The sequence below is a fragment of the Maniola hyperantus genome, chromosome 23 (genome assembly GCF_902806685.2).
Source record: "Maniola hyperantus chromosome 23, iAphHyp1.2, whole genome shotgun sequence".
Lineage (NCBI taxonomy): Eukaryota > Metazoa > Arthropoda > Insecta > Lepidoptera > Nymphalidae > Maniola > Maniola hyperantus.
Window position 1 is genome coordinate 784,056 of NC_048558.1, and position 14,820 is coordinate 798,875.

Genomic DNA, 14,820 nt, shown 5'->3' on the forward strand with positions numbered 1-14,820 from the left:
AGGAAAATCTTCATGGATACCTCTGGCATGCCCTCCATTTGGGGACTCAATTAGTTGTCGAACAGTGCAAGGTTTCATTGATAAAGTTATGGCTTTGAAATATGGTCGCTAATGGACCTTATAAGAAAGTCCAGTCACTGCCCAGTTTTTTTACTAGCTAAACGGCGCACACTGGCACCGATTCTAAGCACAACCTAATTTTAGCGTATTCGCACCCTCTTCTTACTATTGTAATATGAAAAGGACAGAAGCAGTTTGACATTTCTAAATTTAATTTTTAGATGGTAAAACCCGTGATTTTAGCACGCACTCGCGAACCTACTGTTTAAATTTGTATTGTGCACTAAAATTTAGAATCTTTAAATGTGAAAGTCATGTTCCGTTCCTTTTTTAGCATTAGTAAAAAGAAAAGGATGCAGATACTCTAAATTTAGTTAAGAGAGAGACTAGAGAATCGGGGCCAATTGGCCAGTTAAGTTTAAACGGAGTTTATCTTGCATTGCGTTGTTCAGAAACGCACTGTCTCGAGTTATCGGACGAAAAGCGCTATTGAATAGGTAAACCGTCATTGAAAGTACCTCAGAAACCAGGCATGAGTGGGCCGGAGATGAGTGGTGGGTTCTTTGGAAATCTCAAGGGTTTGTTACCTGGCAGGTCCAGAGTAAGGGTCAGCCCTCAACATATCGGAGGCCTGCTGCAGTAACGTGGCGGCACCTTCCACTCTTCGCAACGCGCCCGGCATATCAGTGCGGAGGACCACATCGTCTGACGATTCGATAGTTTCGTGGCCAACCTGCGTGGAACAATAAAGTGGGGTTTCAAGCGAATATTTAGACAAATATTCAGCGACACGATTGCGGTAGAATGACAGTTACCACGATCGCAATCACCTCTGATTGGTTGACGCTCGCTTACTATTGGCTACAATGCATTGTTGCAACAATAATCGCACAAATTCAGCCAATCACAATAATTGAGATTGTAATAATGATTGATTCTACGAAATCGACCTACAGGAATAAAAACATGGACTATGCATATCAGTCGATTGCGATTGTTAAGCAACGTTGACCCAAGTCGGTAACTGGATGGGTGATTAATTTTGTAAGTTCGAATTTAGCCTTTTCGCTTCCTTTCAGTCCCGGTTATTATCACTAACATTTGATAACTGTAAAGACGTTGTGATTGGTTGGTGATTCAAAATGGTTAACGCCCACTGAGATATTTGTCTCTATCATTTGTATGGGATTACGTAACAAAGAGAGCGCTATACCAACTTCTTTCCTTGGATAGTATAGACGGATGCTCATTAAGTGCTTACTTTGACTAAGTTATTGACTGCCAGCGACACCGCCTGCACGGGCCGCGCCAGGTCTGGCATAGCGTTGCCATCTTCCGCTTCTTCATGGAGGATCACCAGACGTGAAACCTGGAAGAGATAAAAATACAGATTAGTTTGTAAAGGACCCTATTAACCCAATGACGAGTCTACCACCATCGATTTAGGATAGTAGGTATAGCTGACAGCCAGTGGCGTGCAGCTCATAGAAGCATAAACGCACTGCTTACCCCCATTGTAAGAAATCAATGCTTACTATTTCATTATAACCTGCCGTAAAACAAGTTCATACCTAAATGCATACCCTGGATTGAAATCCTGTGCACGCCACTGCTGACAGCTCACGAACAAAATGACATCGTCAAGTGGCTAGGTTTGCACACATAAGTAATATGTACATCTATGTTTAATATTTTCTTACTACGAAATCTAGAAAAAAGTTATTTAATATCAACAGCTTCAGTTTATTATAAGCAACTTGAATATAAAGTTTAATAGATAGTTAGAAGCGGCAGATATTGGGAAAATATTCGTATTACAAAAAAGGGCAATACGTGCAATTTATACTTTAATATTAAAAACCGCGCGATTCCCTACGAGAGATATTTAAGGAAATAGGTATTTTTACAGTAGCTTCCCAATATATTTACAATAATATAATTTTTGTACGACAAAACGTTCACAGTTACAAAAAAATCAGTGATCTCCATGATAGGCAAACTAGAAACAAAAATAAGCTACTCCTGCGCTCCGCCTCTTGAGGGTGGAAAAGTCATTTGTGGGAATGAGTGTAATATTTTATAATAAAATTCCACAAGCAATTTTAGACTTGCCTTTACACAAGTTTAAAAAATGTGTTAAAAGTATGCTCCTAAAAAAAGCATATTATACAGTCGCAGACTATGTAAACGATAAAAAAGCTTGGATTTGACTCGCTCCAGCAATGCACGGGGCTGCAATGGCTTGTATAGTACGGTATAATAACATTGTAAATTGAAAAATTAAAAAGAGCAACCGCCGAGTTTCTTGCTGGTTCTTCTCGGTAGGAACGGCATTCCGAACCAGTGGTAAATTAAAACTACCTGACTATTCATAAGCACTTGTAAAAAGTTTACATTTAAAAAAAAATAAAAAAAATAACGACTGCAAAATATTTGCCTGTATTTAAGACCTCTTGTCGTCGACCATGAATTTTAAAAGGATACGAAAAGGATTTTTTTAATGAGAACAAAAATAATTATCATTGCAGCCTTATTATAAATGCGAAAGTGTCTTTGTTTGTCCTTCAATCACGTCGCAACGGATCGACGTGATTTTTAGGGTTCCGTACCTCAAAAGGAAAAACGGAACTCTTATAGGATCACTTTGTTGTCTGTCTGTCTGTCTGTCTGTCTGTCTGTCCGTCTGTCTGTCAAGAAACCTACAGGGTACTTCCCGTTGACCTAGAATCATGAAATTTGGCAGGTAGGTAGACCTTATAGCTGACATTTGGGGAAAAATCTGAAAACCGTGAATTTAGGGTTAGATCACACAAAAAAAATTAATTGTAGTCATGAACTAATAATTAGTATTTTCAACTTTCGAAGTGAGTGACTATATCAAGTGGGGTATCATATGAAAGGTCTTCACCTGTACATTCTAAAACAGATTTTTATTTATTTTTAATGCATCATAGTTTTTGAATTATCGTGCAAAATGTCGAAAAAATACGACTGTAGTACGGAACCCTCATTGCGCGAGCCTGACTCGCACTTGGCCGGTTTTTTTTGCATGGGTATACTTTAAGACCTGGAGAGTGATAGGCTACTTTTTATCCCGCAAAATAGTTCCCAAGGGATTTATAAAAACCTAAATCCGCGCGGACGAAGACGCGGGCTGTATAATTTATAATACTTTAGTATAAATAATATAACAATTTTTTTTTTTTTTTTTAATTTATAACAAGCGTAGGTACACCAAATATTTACATTATTATTTTCTCGCCAAACTGGTGAGCCAGTTTGTTGGCGAGCGACTAAAATAGCCTGAATCAAGTGTATAGAAAATATATAATTTATAATAATCACAAATCACAAGATGACTTTTTCTTAACTAAGACTAATGACACGGACCTCTTGTATCAAGATTGACACAGACTATGTATATTCCATGTATATTCATAACATCTACTGACATTTGACATCAGCTAGTTTAAAATAAAGATCGTAAAAGTATATCTACTATTTCATTCGAGTGGAGCAACGATCTATCGACCATTCATCCTACGCGTGGCCATGGAACAAAACAATAAATCTGTATATATAAAAGGAAAAGGTGACTGACTGACTGACTGATCTATCAACGCTCTCAGCGTTCGCAGAGCTCGCAGCTCAAACTACTGGACGGATCGGGCTGAAATTTGGCATGCAGATAGCTATTATGACGTAGGCATCCGCTAAGAAAGGATTTTTGAAAATTCAACTCCTAAGGGGGTTAAATAGGGGTTTGAAATTTTGTAGTCCACGCGGACGAAGTCGCGAGCATAAGCTAGTCTGTATATATAAAAGGAAAAGGTGACTGACTGACTGACTGATCTATCAACGCACAGCTCAAACTACTGGACGAATCGGGCTGAAATTTGGCATGCAGATAGCTATTATGACGTAGGCATCCGCTAAGAAAGGATTTTTGAAAATTCAACTCCTAAAGGGGTGAAATAGGGGTCTGAAACTTTGTAGTCCACGCGGACGAAGTCGCGAGCATAAGCTAGTAAGCTATATAAATGTAAAATAGTCATACTCATAACTAAAGTCATTATTCACTATAGTTAGGTGACTATATGCGGATGCGTCAGGCGTCGACGACCTTGCTATCAGAGGGAGAACTTCTAAGAAGAGGGCTCCCAAGACCAGGGTAGCCATGCATCCGGGAATCCCCGGATTTGTCCTATTTTGGCGGTCCGGGATTCTTTGCCCGCTCATCACATCACCCGCCAGCCGCTATCCATGCGTCATAAAAAACTTGTTTGTTAAAAAAAACCGGCCAATAATATTATAAACGCGAAAGTGTGTCTGTCTGTCTGCTAGCTTTTCACGGCCCATCCGTTCAACCGATTTTGATGAAATTTTGTACAGAGACAGCTTGCTTCCCAGGGAATAGCATAGGATACTTTTATTCCGGAAAATGAAAGAGTACCCATGGGATTTTTAAAAAACTTCCACGCGGACGAAGTCACGGGCATTCATCATCATCATCATCATCATCAGCCTGTGGACGTCCACTGTTGGACATAGGCCTTCCCTAAAGAGCGCCACCACACCCGGTCCTCAGCCTTCCTCATCCAGCCACTTCCCGCCAGCCTCTTTATATCGTCGCATTACGGGCATTACCCAGTAATAAATAAATAATAACAATAATTTAAATTGTGAGGTGAAAAAGAAAAGATGTGTCATGGTTTTACGCCTAAAATTCGGGGTTTTTGAACTCGTCCTAGTTTATAGATTTTACGAATGGCTACCCTACGTAGGACTAATGACAGACGGGACCCTCTTATGTTGCACTCACAATCCATACTAATCCATAACATATCCATAATCTCACACAATAAAAAGAAAAGTCCTGACTCATTTACTGACTGAATCATCAACGCCCGTGGAGTAGAAGAGGAAAAGTTGAATTTTTCGAATCTACCACGGGAGCGAAGCCGCGCACAGTATAGCTAGTCTATATCCATACTAATATAATAAATGCGAAAGTGTCTGTCTGTCTGTCCGTCTGTCTGTCTGCTAGCTTATCACGGCTCATCCATTCAACCGATTTTGACGAAATTTGGTACAAAGATAGCTTGCATTCCGGGGAGGGACATAGGGTACTTTTATCCCGGAAAAACAAATAGTTCCTATGGGATTTTTAAAAAGCTTAATGCACGCGGACGAAGTCGGTATCATCTAGTATTATATTTAAAAGGACAAGCTGATTGACTGATCTATCAACGCACAGCTCAAACTACTAGACGGATCGGGGTGAAATTTGGCATGCAGCTAAGACACCCGCTAAGAAAGGATTTTTGAAAATTCAATCCCTAAATTGGTAAAACAGGGGTTTGAAATTTGTGTAGTCCACGCGGATAAAATCCCCTTAGGGGTTGAAATTTGAAAAATCCTTTCTTAGCGGATGCCTACGTCATAATAGCTACAGCCGGATCCGTCCAGTAGTTTGAGCTGTGCGTTGATGAATCAGTCAGTTACCATTTTCCTTTTAATTATATTTAGATGTATGTCTATTATTACACTTCACAAGTTTTTTCGACTAAAATAAATATTTTACCCAATTTATTACGGCAAAGCAACCCCCAACCATCCCCCTATCCCGGGGGTGTTCCCCGTTCCGCGAACACAAAATGCCACGGGCGACATTCTAGGTTTTACTTTGAAATAGCGCTCGGCATTTTTGTCGAAAACCTTTTTTGGTACCTAAATGTCTGGAATGTGTTTGTTTATGCTGAAATCTGACTAAAATATGCAGACCGCTGAGATTTCTAATGCATTAGATAGGTAAGTACTTCACACTAGCCGATTTTTGCGACTTCGTCTGCGTGGATTTAGGTTTTTAAAAATCCCGCGTTGACTTTCCGAGATAAGAAGTAGGTCGTCTGTGTCACTCAGATTTTTAAACTATACCCATTCAAAAAATCACGTCAATCCTAGCTCCGTTGTGACCTGATTGAAGGACAAACCAAAACAGATTTTATTTATTTTTATATGCATATTTTTTGAATTATCTTGCTATTTTATTTTATTTTATTTTTTCTTTATTATACTTACAAAAAAAAAACTATCGTAAAATTTTCCTATTCTTACAATTTACAACATCTATTTCAATGTATTATTTCTTATTTCTTCTTTTATGTCCTATATCACTTTAAATTTAAAAACTGTAAACACTTTATTTCATTTTATTTATCCATTTACTCGCCAACTTTATATATTCTATGCCACTGCCACGTTTAGGTAATATTTAAAAGGCGGTCACTGAAAATCAGCGTTGGGGCATCTGGTACCTCAGATATTTGCTCTAGAGGTTTGTGTCTGAGGGGCCCGACGTCTCAACACAAGCTGAGTGGCCTACCTGTTCGAGGTGTTGCACTGCTGTACAGGACGATATTGCCTACACCATGTACCCAGTGGCGTGCACAGGATTTGAAGCCAGGGTAGGCATTAGTTAGGTAGGAACCTGTTTACTGGCAGTTTACAATGAAAAATATGCACAAACTATTACAACTGGGGTAAGCAGTGCATTTATGCCTCTATGACCTGCACGCCACTGCATGTACCACCTATATACCTCGAATAAACATTATTCTATTCTATTCAAAATGTCGAAAAAATACGACTAGTACGGAACCCTCGGTGTGCAAGCCTGACTCGCACTTGGCCGGTTCTTTTTTCATGTCCAACTTTCATCCAAATCACCTGACTCCTGAGCCAATTTAGAAATTACAATAGAACAACTCAAGACCTCTCATATCTAAAGACACACGCCACTGCGCCTGGGAGGTCGTCGAAATGTTTGTTTTGCTCCACTCTTCATATCACCAAGTGGACGTATCAAGGTTCCCAGTTTATGCTCCTACCTAAGCGAATATTGGCGACCTGCCAGGTTTAGCGGCGACTGTGTACCCTTCACAGAAAAGTGGGTTAGTAACGCTACGGGAAAAGGCATAATATGAATTGAGCAACAAATTTTTAAAAGAAAATATAATTTGATGCAGCTTAGTTTTTTTTAAAAATTCAGATACAAGTTAGCCCTTGACTGCAATCTCACCTGATGGTAAGTGATGATGCTGTCTAAGATGGAAGCGGGCTTACCTGGGGTATAGCAGTTTTTATTACACCCGGCATTTTCTATTCAACCCGGCGATTTCTACACGGCATCGTACCGGAATGCTAAAACGCTTGGCGGCACGGCTTTGCCGTCTATTTTACCCCCTTAGGGGTTGAATTTTCAAAAATCCTTTCTTAGCGAACGCCTACGTCATAACAGCTAACTCTATGCCAAATTGCAGCCCGATTCGACCAGTAGTTTTAGCTATGCGTTGATAGATCGGTAAGCCAGTCAGTTTTTCCTTTTATATATTTAGTTAAGCTAGTTAATGGGGCTGATTCTCTTGTACACAATCTCTAAACTAAACTAAATTAACAGGTCTAAATCTAGTGCTATCCTTTTCCGCAAGCAACATTATGAAAGGGATAGCAATAGATTTAGACGTGCCATTTTAGTTTAGTTTAGAGATTGTGTATAACTGAATTAGCCACATTGCTAATCTGATTTAATCCGACCCCAGTATGACGACATTTTTTTTTTCATTTTTTTTTTAAAGAATATTAGCCATGTTAAATGACTAATATTCCCCTTTCCTCTCCAACTAAGCATCAAGCTTGTGCTAGGAGTAGGTACGACAATAGTGCAACGGGTGGGATTTGAACCGGCGACCTTTCGGTTTTCAGTCCGCTCCTTTAACCGTTGAGCTATCGAGGCTAGTATATAGTATACTAGCTGATGCCCGCGACTTCGTACGGGTGGATTTAGATTTTTAAAAATCCTGTGGGAACTTTTAAATTTTCCGGGATTAAAAAGTAGCCTATGTTGCAAGCTACCTCTGTACTAAATTTCGTCAAAATCGGTTGAACGGTTAAGCCGTGAAAAGCTAGCAGACAGACAGACAGACACACTTTTGCATTTATAATGTTAACTAGCTTATGCTCGCGACTTCGTTCGCGTGGCCTACACAAATTTCAAACCCCTATTTCACCCCCTTAGGGGTTGAATTTTCAAAAATCCTTTCTTAGCGGATGCCTACGTCATAATAGCTATCTGCATGCCAAATTTCAGCCCGATCCGTCCAGTAGTTTGAGCTGTGCGTTGATAGATCAGTCAGTCAGTCAGTCAGTCACCTTTTCCTTTTATATATTAAGATTAGTATGGATAGTATGACGACATTATTATGGCATCTACCCACGGCAACACCACATATCGACACGGACGTGCGCGTGCGCCGCCGCCGCCATACAAGGTGCGCGTACGCAACAATCCTTACACGGACGTTGGCACATTCATTCATAAAACCATATGCTAGGTGAGGCTTGCGTGCCATAGTAGGCAATGGTATCACGTACGCTATTACGGTAATGGTCTATAGTACTCGACTTTTTTTTAAAAGAATATTATAGCCATGTTAAATGACTATGAAATGATTATGGCGCACAACTGTGGGGTAGTGCATGTGACTCCAGCCTCAACATATTACAGAGAATGCAAAATATAATTTTACGTTCGATCGCTAACACGCCGTGGTTTATCACAAATGAAGAACTCCATCAGAACCTGAACGTAATATCAATAAAGGAGGAAGTTCGGGGGCTAGCGAAACGCTACAAAGAACGGCTTCTGATGCATCCGAATCCACTAGCCACTAGGCTCTTAATTGAAGACTACCCGAGACGCCTAAAGAGAAAATGTATTCTCGACCTCGCTTCTTGATAGGCAATAAAGAGTTGAGTGCTAGCTCCTAAAGAGGAGCAGCCGCTTCAAAACAATATCCTACACCTAATTTGCTAAAAGTCCTCGGACTGATCGCAAATCACAAAAAAAAAAAAAAATGTTAAATGACTAATATTCCCCTTTCCTCTCCAACTAAGCGTCAGGCTTGTGCTAGGAGTAGGTACGACAATAGTGCAACGGGCGGGGTTTGAACCGTCGACCTTTCGGTTTTCAGTCCACTCCTTTACCGGTTGAGCTATTGAGGCTTAACAAATGTATAGTGAATTCAATATAAGCTGGCGTGTTTCCACTTGAACGTAAACAATAGGGGTAATAATGACCAAACACTCCTCGAGCCCATTCATTTGTAAAGGAGCCGGTTCAACCTTATCTATTTTGTTGCAAACCTACCAGTGTTGATACTTTTGAATATTCATAGAAGCTGTGGTAGCCTAGTGGTTAGGACGCGACGTCCGCCTTCCAATCGGAGGTCGGGGGTTCGATCCCGGGCACGCACTTCTAACTTTTCGGAGTTATGTGCGTTTTAATTAATTAAATATCACTTGCTTTAACGGTGAAGGAAAACATCGTGAGGAAACCTGCATGCCTGAGAGTTCTCCATAATGTTCTCAAAGTTGTGTTAAGTCTGCCAATCCGCACATGGCCAGCGTGGTAGACTATGGCCAAAACCCTTCTCACTCTGAGAGGAGACCCGTGCTCTGTAGTGAGCTGGCGATGGGTTGATCATGATGACGATGATGTCAATATGTCAAGCGGTAAGTTTCTTTCAGATCACCTTTCTCACTCACAACTGCAATTAAATTAAAATCCATACTAATATTATAAATGCGAAAGTGTGTCTGTCTGTCTGTCTGCTTTTCACGGCCCAACCGTTCAACTGATTTTGATGAAATTTGGTACAGAGTTAGCTTATATCCCGGGGAAGGACATAGGCTACTTTTTATCCCGGAAAATCAAAGAGTTCCCACGGGATTTTTAAAAAACCTAATTCCACGCCAACGAAGTCGCGGACATCAGCTAGTAATTAATAATAATAATAATATAGCTTGTTGAATAGTAGTGAATTGTTGAATGCATTATTGCAACAACAACCCATTACAACAATTGAGATTGTAATAATGATTGATGCAGTTTTTACGAAACCTACTGAGTCTCAAGAATGGTGTTAACGTAAATGTTGGTGCAACACAAAGGCGTTATCGCGTCAACACTGTTATCTGTGCGGATGTTTATCTTGTACGTGTCTCCTCAACTGGCCGGGAGGCGAAAGCTCGAGAGGGCACTACAGGCACGTTTCGTCTCTTGTCCTTATTTAGGGCTCTAGCATAACTAATGTGGGTGTTCACGACAGTAACATAACATACACAGACATAAGGGACAAGGAAGAGACAAAAATAATTTGTAGGGAGTCAAGAAGGCGCCCCGGGAAAATGCCAAGAGCAAGTACCGAACGGGCGCCCTCCCGCGATTCGGCCCATATAACCGAGAGATTGGTGGGGCCATGGGAGGTGGAGGGTTGTCCCAGTTCACGACAGTTAGCGTGGGGGCACACGATGCGTTGCGGCGCCGCACCGCAAAGATTTCACCGTATCAGCGGGCACACGAGCGGTGCGGCGCCGCAACGTTGTTATGTCGCAGCGGCGCCGTAGCAGCGTTGGACAGTGTCCTTCCTTATGACGCATAAACAACTCAGCAGTGCCGCCACGCGCCGCAACGCATTCACCCCTCTCCGCCTCGTCTCGGTGGTTGCAAGTCCGGTGCGGCGCCGGAGCGCATCGTGTGACATGCCACAGATATTTCTATGCAGTGATACCGCTCCGGCGCCGCAACGCATAGTGTGCCCCGCTCTTAGGGAACTTCTCAAAAAACCGGCCAAAAGCGAGTCAGGCTCGCGCACTGAAGGTTCCGTGCTACAGTCGTATTTTTTTCGACATTTTGGACGATAATTCAAATACCATGATGCATAAAAATAAATAAAAAACACGTGAAGCCCTTTCATATTCCCCACTTGATGTGGTTATCTTACTTTGAAAATTGAAAATACTAATTATTTATTAGTTCATGACCACAATTTAATTTTTTTTGTGATGTAACCACAAATTCACGGTTTTCAGATTTTTCCCCTAATGTCTGCTATAAGACCTACCTACCTGCCAAAGATAATTCTAGGTCAACGGGAAGTAAGTACCCTGTAGGTTTCTTGACAGACAGACAGACAGACAGAAATGCAGAATTTCTACATTTCCGCACCACTCAATAAAACCCGTCCAATATTTTGCCGCAGTATATGATTCTATAATATAAACTCCCGTCCGCCCTTGAAGATAGCGTCAAAGGTGGGGCTGCAAGGCGCGGCCACCCCTCAACTAATGTGTTTAGCCATCATCTACTGATCTATTCCATTTACATGACAATATCCCTGGCATGGACGTTGCGGCCTTACGAATTGGGGTTTCTGGGCTCTATTCCCAGCTGGGGCAGAAATTTAAAAAATCAAGCCTCATTCGTTGTAAGTGGATACGTTAGAGCTACGATAGAAGAAGTTTGAAGCTGTATAAATTAAAAATTACACAAATTCCTCAGCTATCTAAAATAATAATTAGAGTTGTATAGAAGCAGGCGTTACTTTGCGGAAGTCCATGATATCTATACAATGAACCAGAAACTTCATTCGCTGTAATACGCTGAAACAGGTCTAATCTGTATGATGCAACATGCAGCATGCGAAATGCACCGCCCGCCCTCCCACTGCTAACCATGCAGGAAAATTGTGCATTGTAAGGTCTACATCTCCTGAGGATGCTCCGGTGTCGGGGCGAAACGTGCGTCGAGTGTGTTTGGGATTTGTGTGGTGCTGCGTATTGCTTGCCGAGTGGCTGCTTTTCCTGCATGGTTAGCAGTGGTAAATTAAAACTACCTGACAATTCATAAGCACTTGTAAAAAGTTTACATGAATAAAAAAACATTCTATTCTATTCTATTCTGGGAGGGCGGGCGGTGCATTTCGCATGCTGCATGTTGCACCATACAGATTCGATCTGTTTCAGCGGATTATAGCAAATTAGGCTTTTGGTTCATTGTATATGGACTTCCGCAAAGTAACGCCTGCTTCTATACAACATAATAGAAAAGGTCTCATAAACAACAATGGAAAATGCCATGCCCTTTTCACCGTAGCACAGTGTTTGTTTACGAGCGATCTTTACGACGGAAACCTCACCTTTACGCTAGACAGCCAATGTACTGTTGCATATCTGTATGGAATCTATATAAATGTAAAAGGAAAAGGTGACTGACTGACTGACTGATCTATCAACGCACAGCTCAAACTACTGGACGGATCGGGCTGAAATTTGGCATGCAGATACTCGTAGCTATTATGACGTAGGCACCCGTTAAGGATTTTTGAAAATTCAACCCCTAGGGGGGTGAAATGGGGATTTGAAATTTGTGTAAAAAGTTGCCAGCATAAGCTAGTGCGACTATAAAGAAGAAGTCTAGACCTCGACCTTCAGCAATAAGGAATCACTACCCTTATTATAAATTGTTTGTTTGTTTGTTGGTTTATTGGTTTGTCCTTCAATCAAGTCGCAACGGAGCAACAAATTGACGTGAGTTTTTGCATGTGTAGAGTTTATGACTTGGAGAGTGACATAGGTTACTTTTTATCCCGGAAAACCAAAGAGTTACCACGGGATTTTTAAAACCTAAATCCACGCGGACGAAGTCGCGGTCATCAGTTAGTACGACTATAAAGAAGTCTAGACCTAACAAGACAATGTGGCTAATTCCGTTCTACACAATCTCTAAACTAAACTAAAATAGCACGTCTAAATCTATTGCTATCCCTTTCATAATGTTGCTTGCCGAAAAGGATAGCACTAGATTTAGACCTGTTAATTTAGTTTAGTTTAAAGATTGTGTACAAGAGAATCGGCCCCAATGTCAACAGAAACCCTGAGATAATTACACAACAAGTGTCACACGTACGTGACGAAACAAAGGCGCCGTTTCGCACCGCGTGGGCGGGTGCCATATGGCGACCACTGCAGAAGAAATAACTACAAATAAAATATAATTTGAGTTAGGTATCATAGGTGTTGACTGTTGAAACCTTGACGATAGACGGTGGATATGAATATTCATTTGTTTGTTTCATTTGTTTGACAGAGTAGATATTTACAATTTTATTATTTGCTAGCTGATGCCCGCGACTTCATCCGCGCGTCGGACGCGGCACCGCACGTTCTCGGCACGGTTTAGCATAAATCTATATCTATATATGTATATAAAAGGAAAAGGTGACTGACTGAATGACTGACTGACTGACTGACTGATCTATCAACGCACAGCTCAAACTACTGGACAGATCGCGCTGAAATTCGGCATGCAGATAGCTATTGTGACGTAGGCATCCGCTAAGAAAGGATTTTTCTAAATTCAACCCCTAAAGGGGTAAAATAAGGGTTTGAAGTTTGTATGAAAGTCTGTCAGTTTTGAAGTTAGAAGTTTGAAGTTTTGTAGTTAATATTTTTGCAATTAGCAGTATGACATATTTTATTAAGCTCATATTATGTAAAAATCCCATTGTTAAAGATAACCCTAAGGGTGTAAAATAGGGGTTTAAAATTTGTTTAGGTACTCCACGCGGACGAAGTCGCGGGCATAAGCTAGTCATCTCTAAAGCGCATGAAATCCGCTATTATGATTTTAAAAAATTGTACCCACTACCCATTAAGTCTGCAATGCAGGAAGTAAATAGTTAGCTATCCCCAATACTATTATTCCCATGGGAATCGCAACAATTGCAGTCATTACGAAGTCTTGTCAGACATCGGATAAGTGCCTGCTTGGAGTATCATCATCATGATCAACCCATCGCCGGCTCACTACAGAGCACGGGTCTTCTCTCAGAGTGAGAAGGGTTTTGACCATAGTCTACCACGCTGGCCATGAACGGATTGGTAGACTTCACACACCTTTCAGAACATTGTGGAGAGCTCTCAGGTATGCAGGTTTCCTCGCGATGTTTTACTTCACCGTAACAAAACAGTCAGGTGTAACTATTCTTAATAACTCTCGCTAATTTTAGCCCCTGACTCACCACGCTCGGTTACGGCGGTTTCCGGACGAATGTTGGCGCCTAAATTTAAAATCCGAATCGTAAACTTGTTTCGTAATCTGTTGCGATGTTTTTTTTTAAACAGATGATGATAGACATGTCTCAACTCTCAATAATTTGTTTGGGAGCAGAATTTCACGTCTAAGACCGCAGGACAATATTATAAGACCCACAAATTGCTATTGCGCTGGAACCATGTCTCATTAACATCGAAATGACGTTATTTTGACGTCAGCCGAAATTATACCATCGAAACTTTAGTATAGTGCTGACGTCATTAAAATGGCGGTCACGCGCATTAGCAATTTGCGGTATTGCGCAATTCGGTAATTCTAGATAGTGATCCAAAAGGCTCGAGCCCTTAATTAGCCTTTTATTCGAAGGCTCGGAGTTATTTTTATAGGTTTTCTTATACTTACTCCAATATTATAATACCCCAACTCTAGATTTCTTGACAGACAGACAGACAGACAGACAACAAAGTAATCCTATAAAGGTTCCATTTTTAGGGTTCCATACCTCAACAGGAAAAACAGAACCCTTATAGAATCACTTTGTTGTCTGTCAATAAACCTACAGGGTACTTCCCGTTGACCTAGAATCATGAAATTTGGCAGGTAGGTAGGTCTTTTAGCTGACATTGGGGGAAAAATCTGAAAACCGTGAATTTGTGGTTACATCACACAAAAAAAATTATATTGTGGTCTTAAAATTAATAATTAGTATTTTCAATTTTCGAAGTAATATAACTATATCAAGTGAAGAAAGAAAGGTCTTCACCTGTGCATTCTAAAACAGATTTTTATTTATTGTTATGCAT

At 40.8% G+C, this 14,820-nt stretch overlaps 1 protein-coding gene across 6 annotated transcripts in view; it reads right to left on the reverse strand.

The window, feature by feature from the left end:
* Nucleotides 1-14,820, reverse strand: part of Vinc (vinculin) — a 37,302-nt gene that overhangs the window by 20,745 nt on the left and 1,737 nt on the right. For all 6 annotated transcript variants that reach the window (XM_034980801.2, XM_069506702.1, XM_069506701.1 and 3 more), the window contains exons 2-3: nucleotides 1,322-1,429; nucleotides 648-793 (exon numbers count right to left, since the gene is read on the reverse strand). In XM_034980801.2, coding sequence (XP_034836692.1) covers nucleotides 648-793; nucleotides 1,322-1,429 — 254 coding nt within the window. The remainder of the gene's footprint in view (nucleotides 1-647; nucleotides 794-1,321; nucleotides 1,430-14,820) is intronic.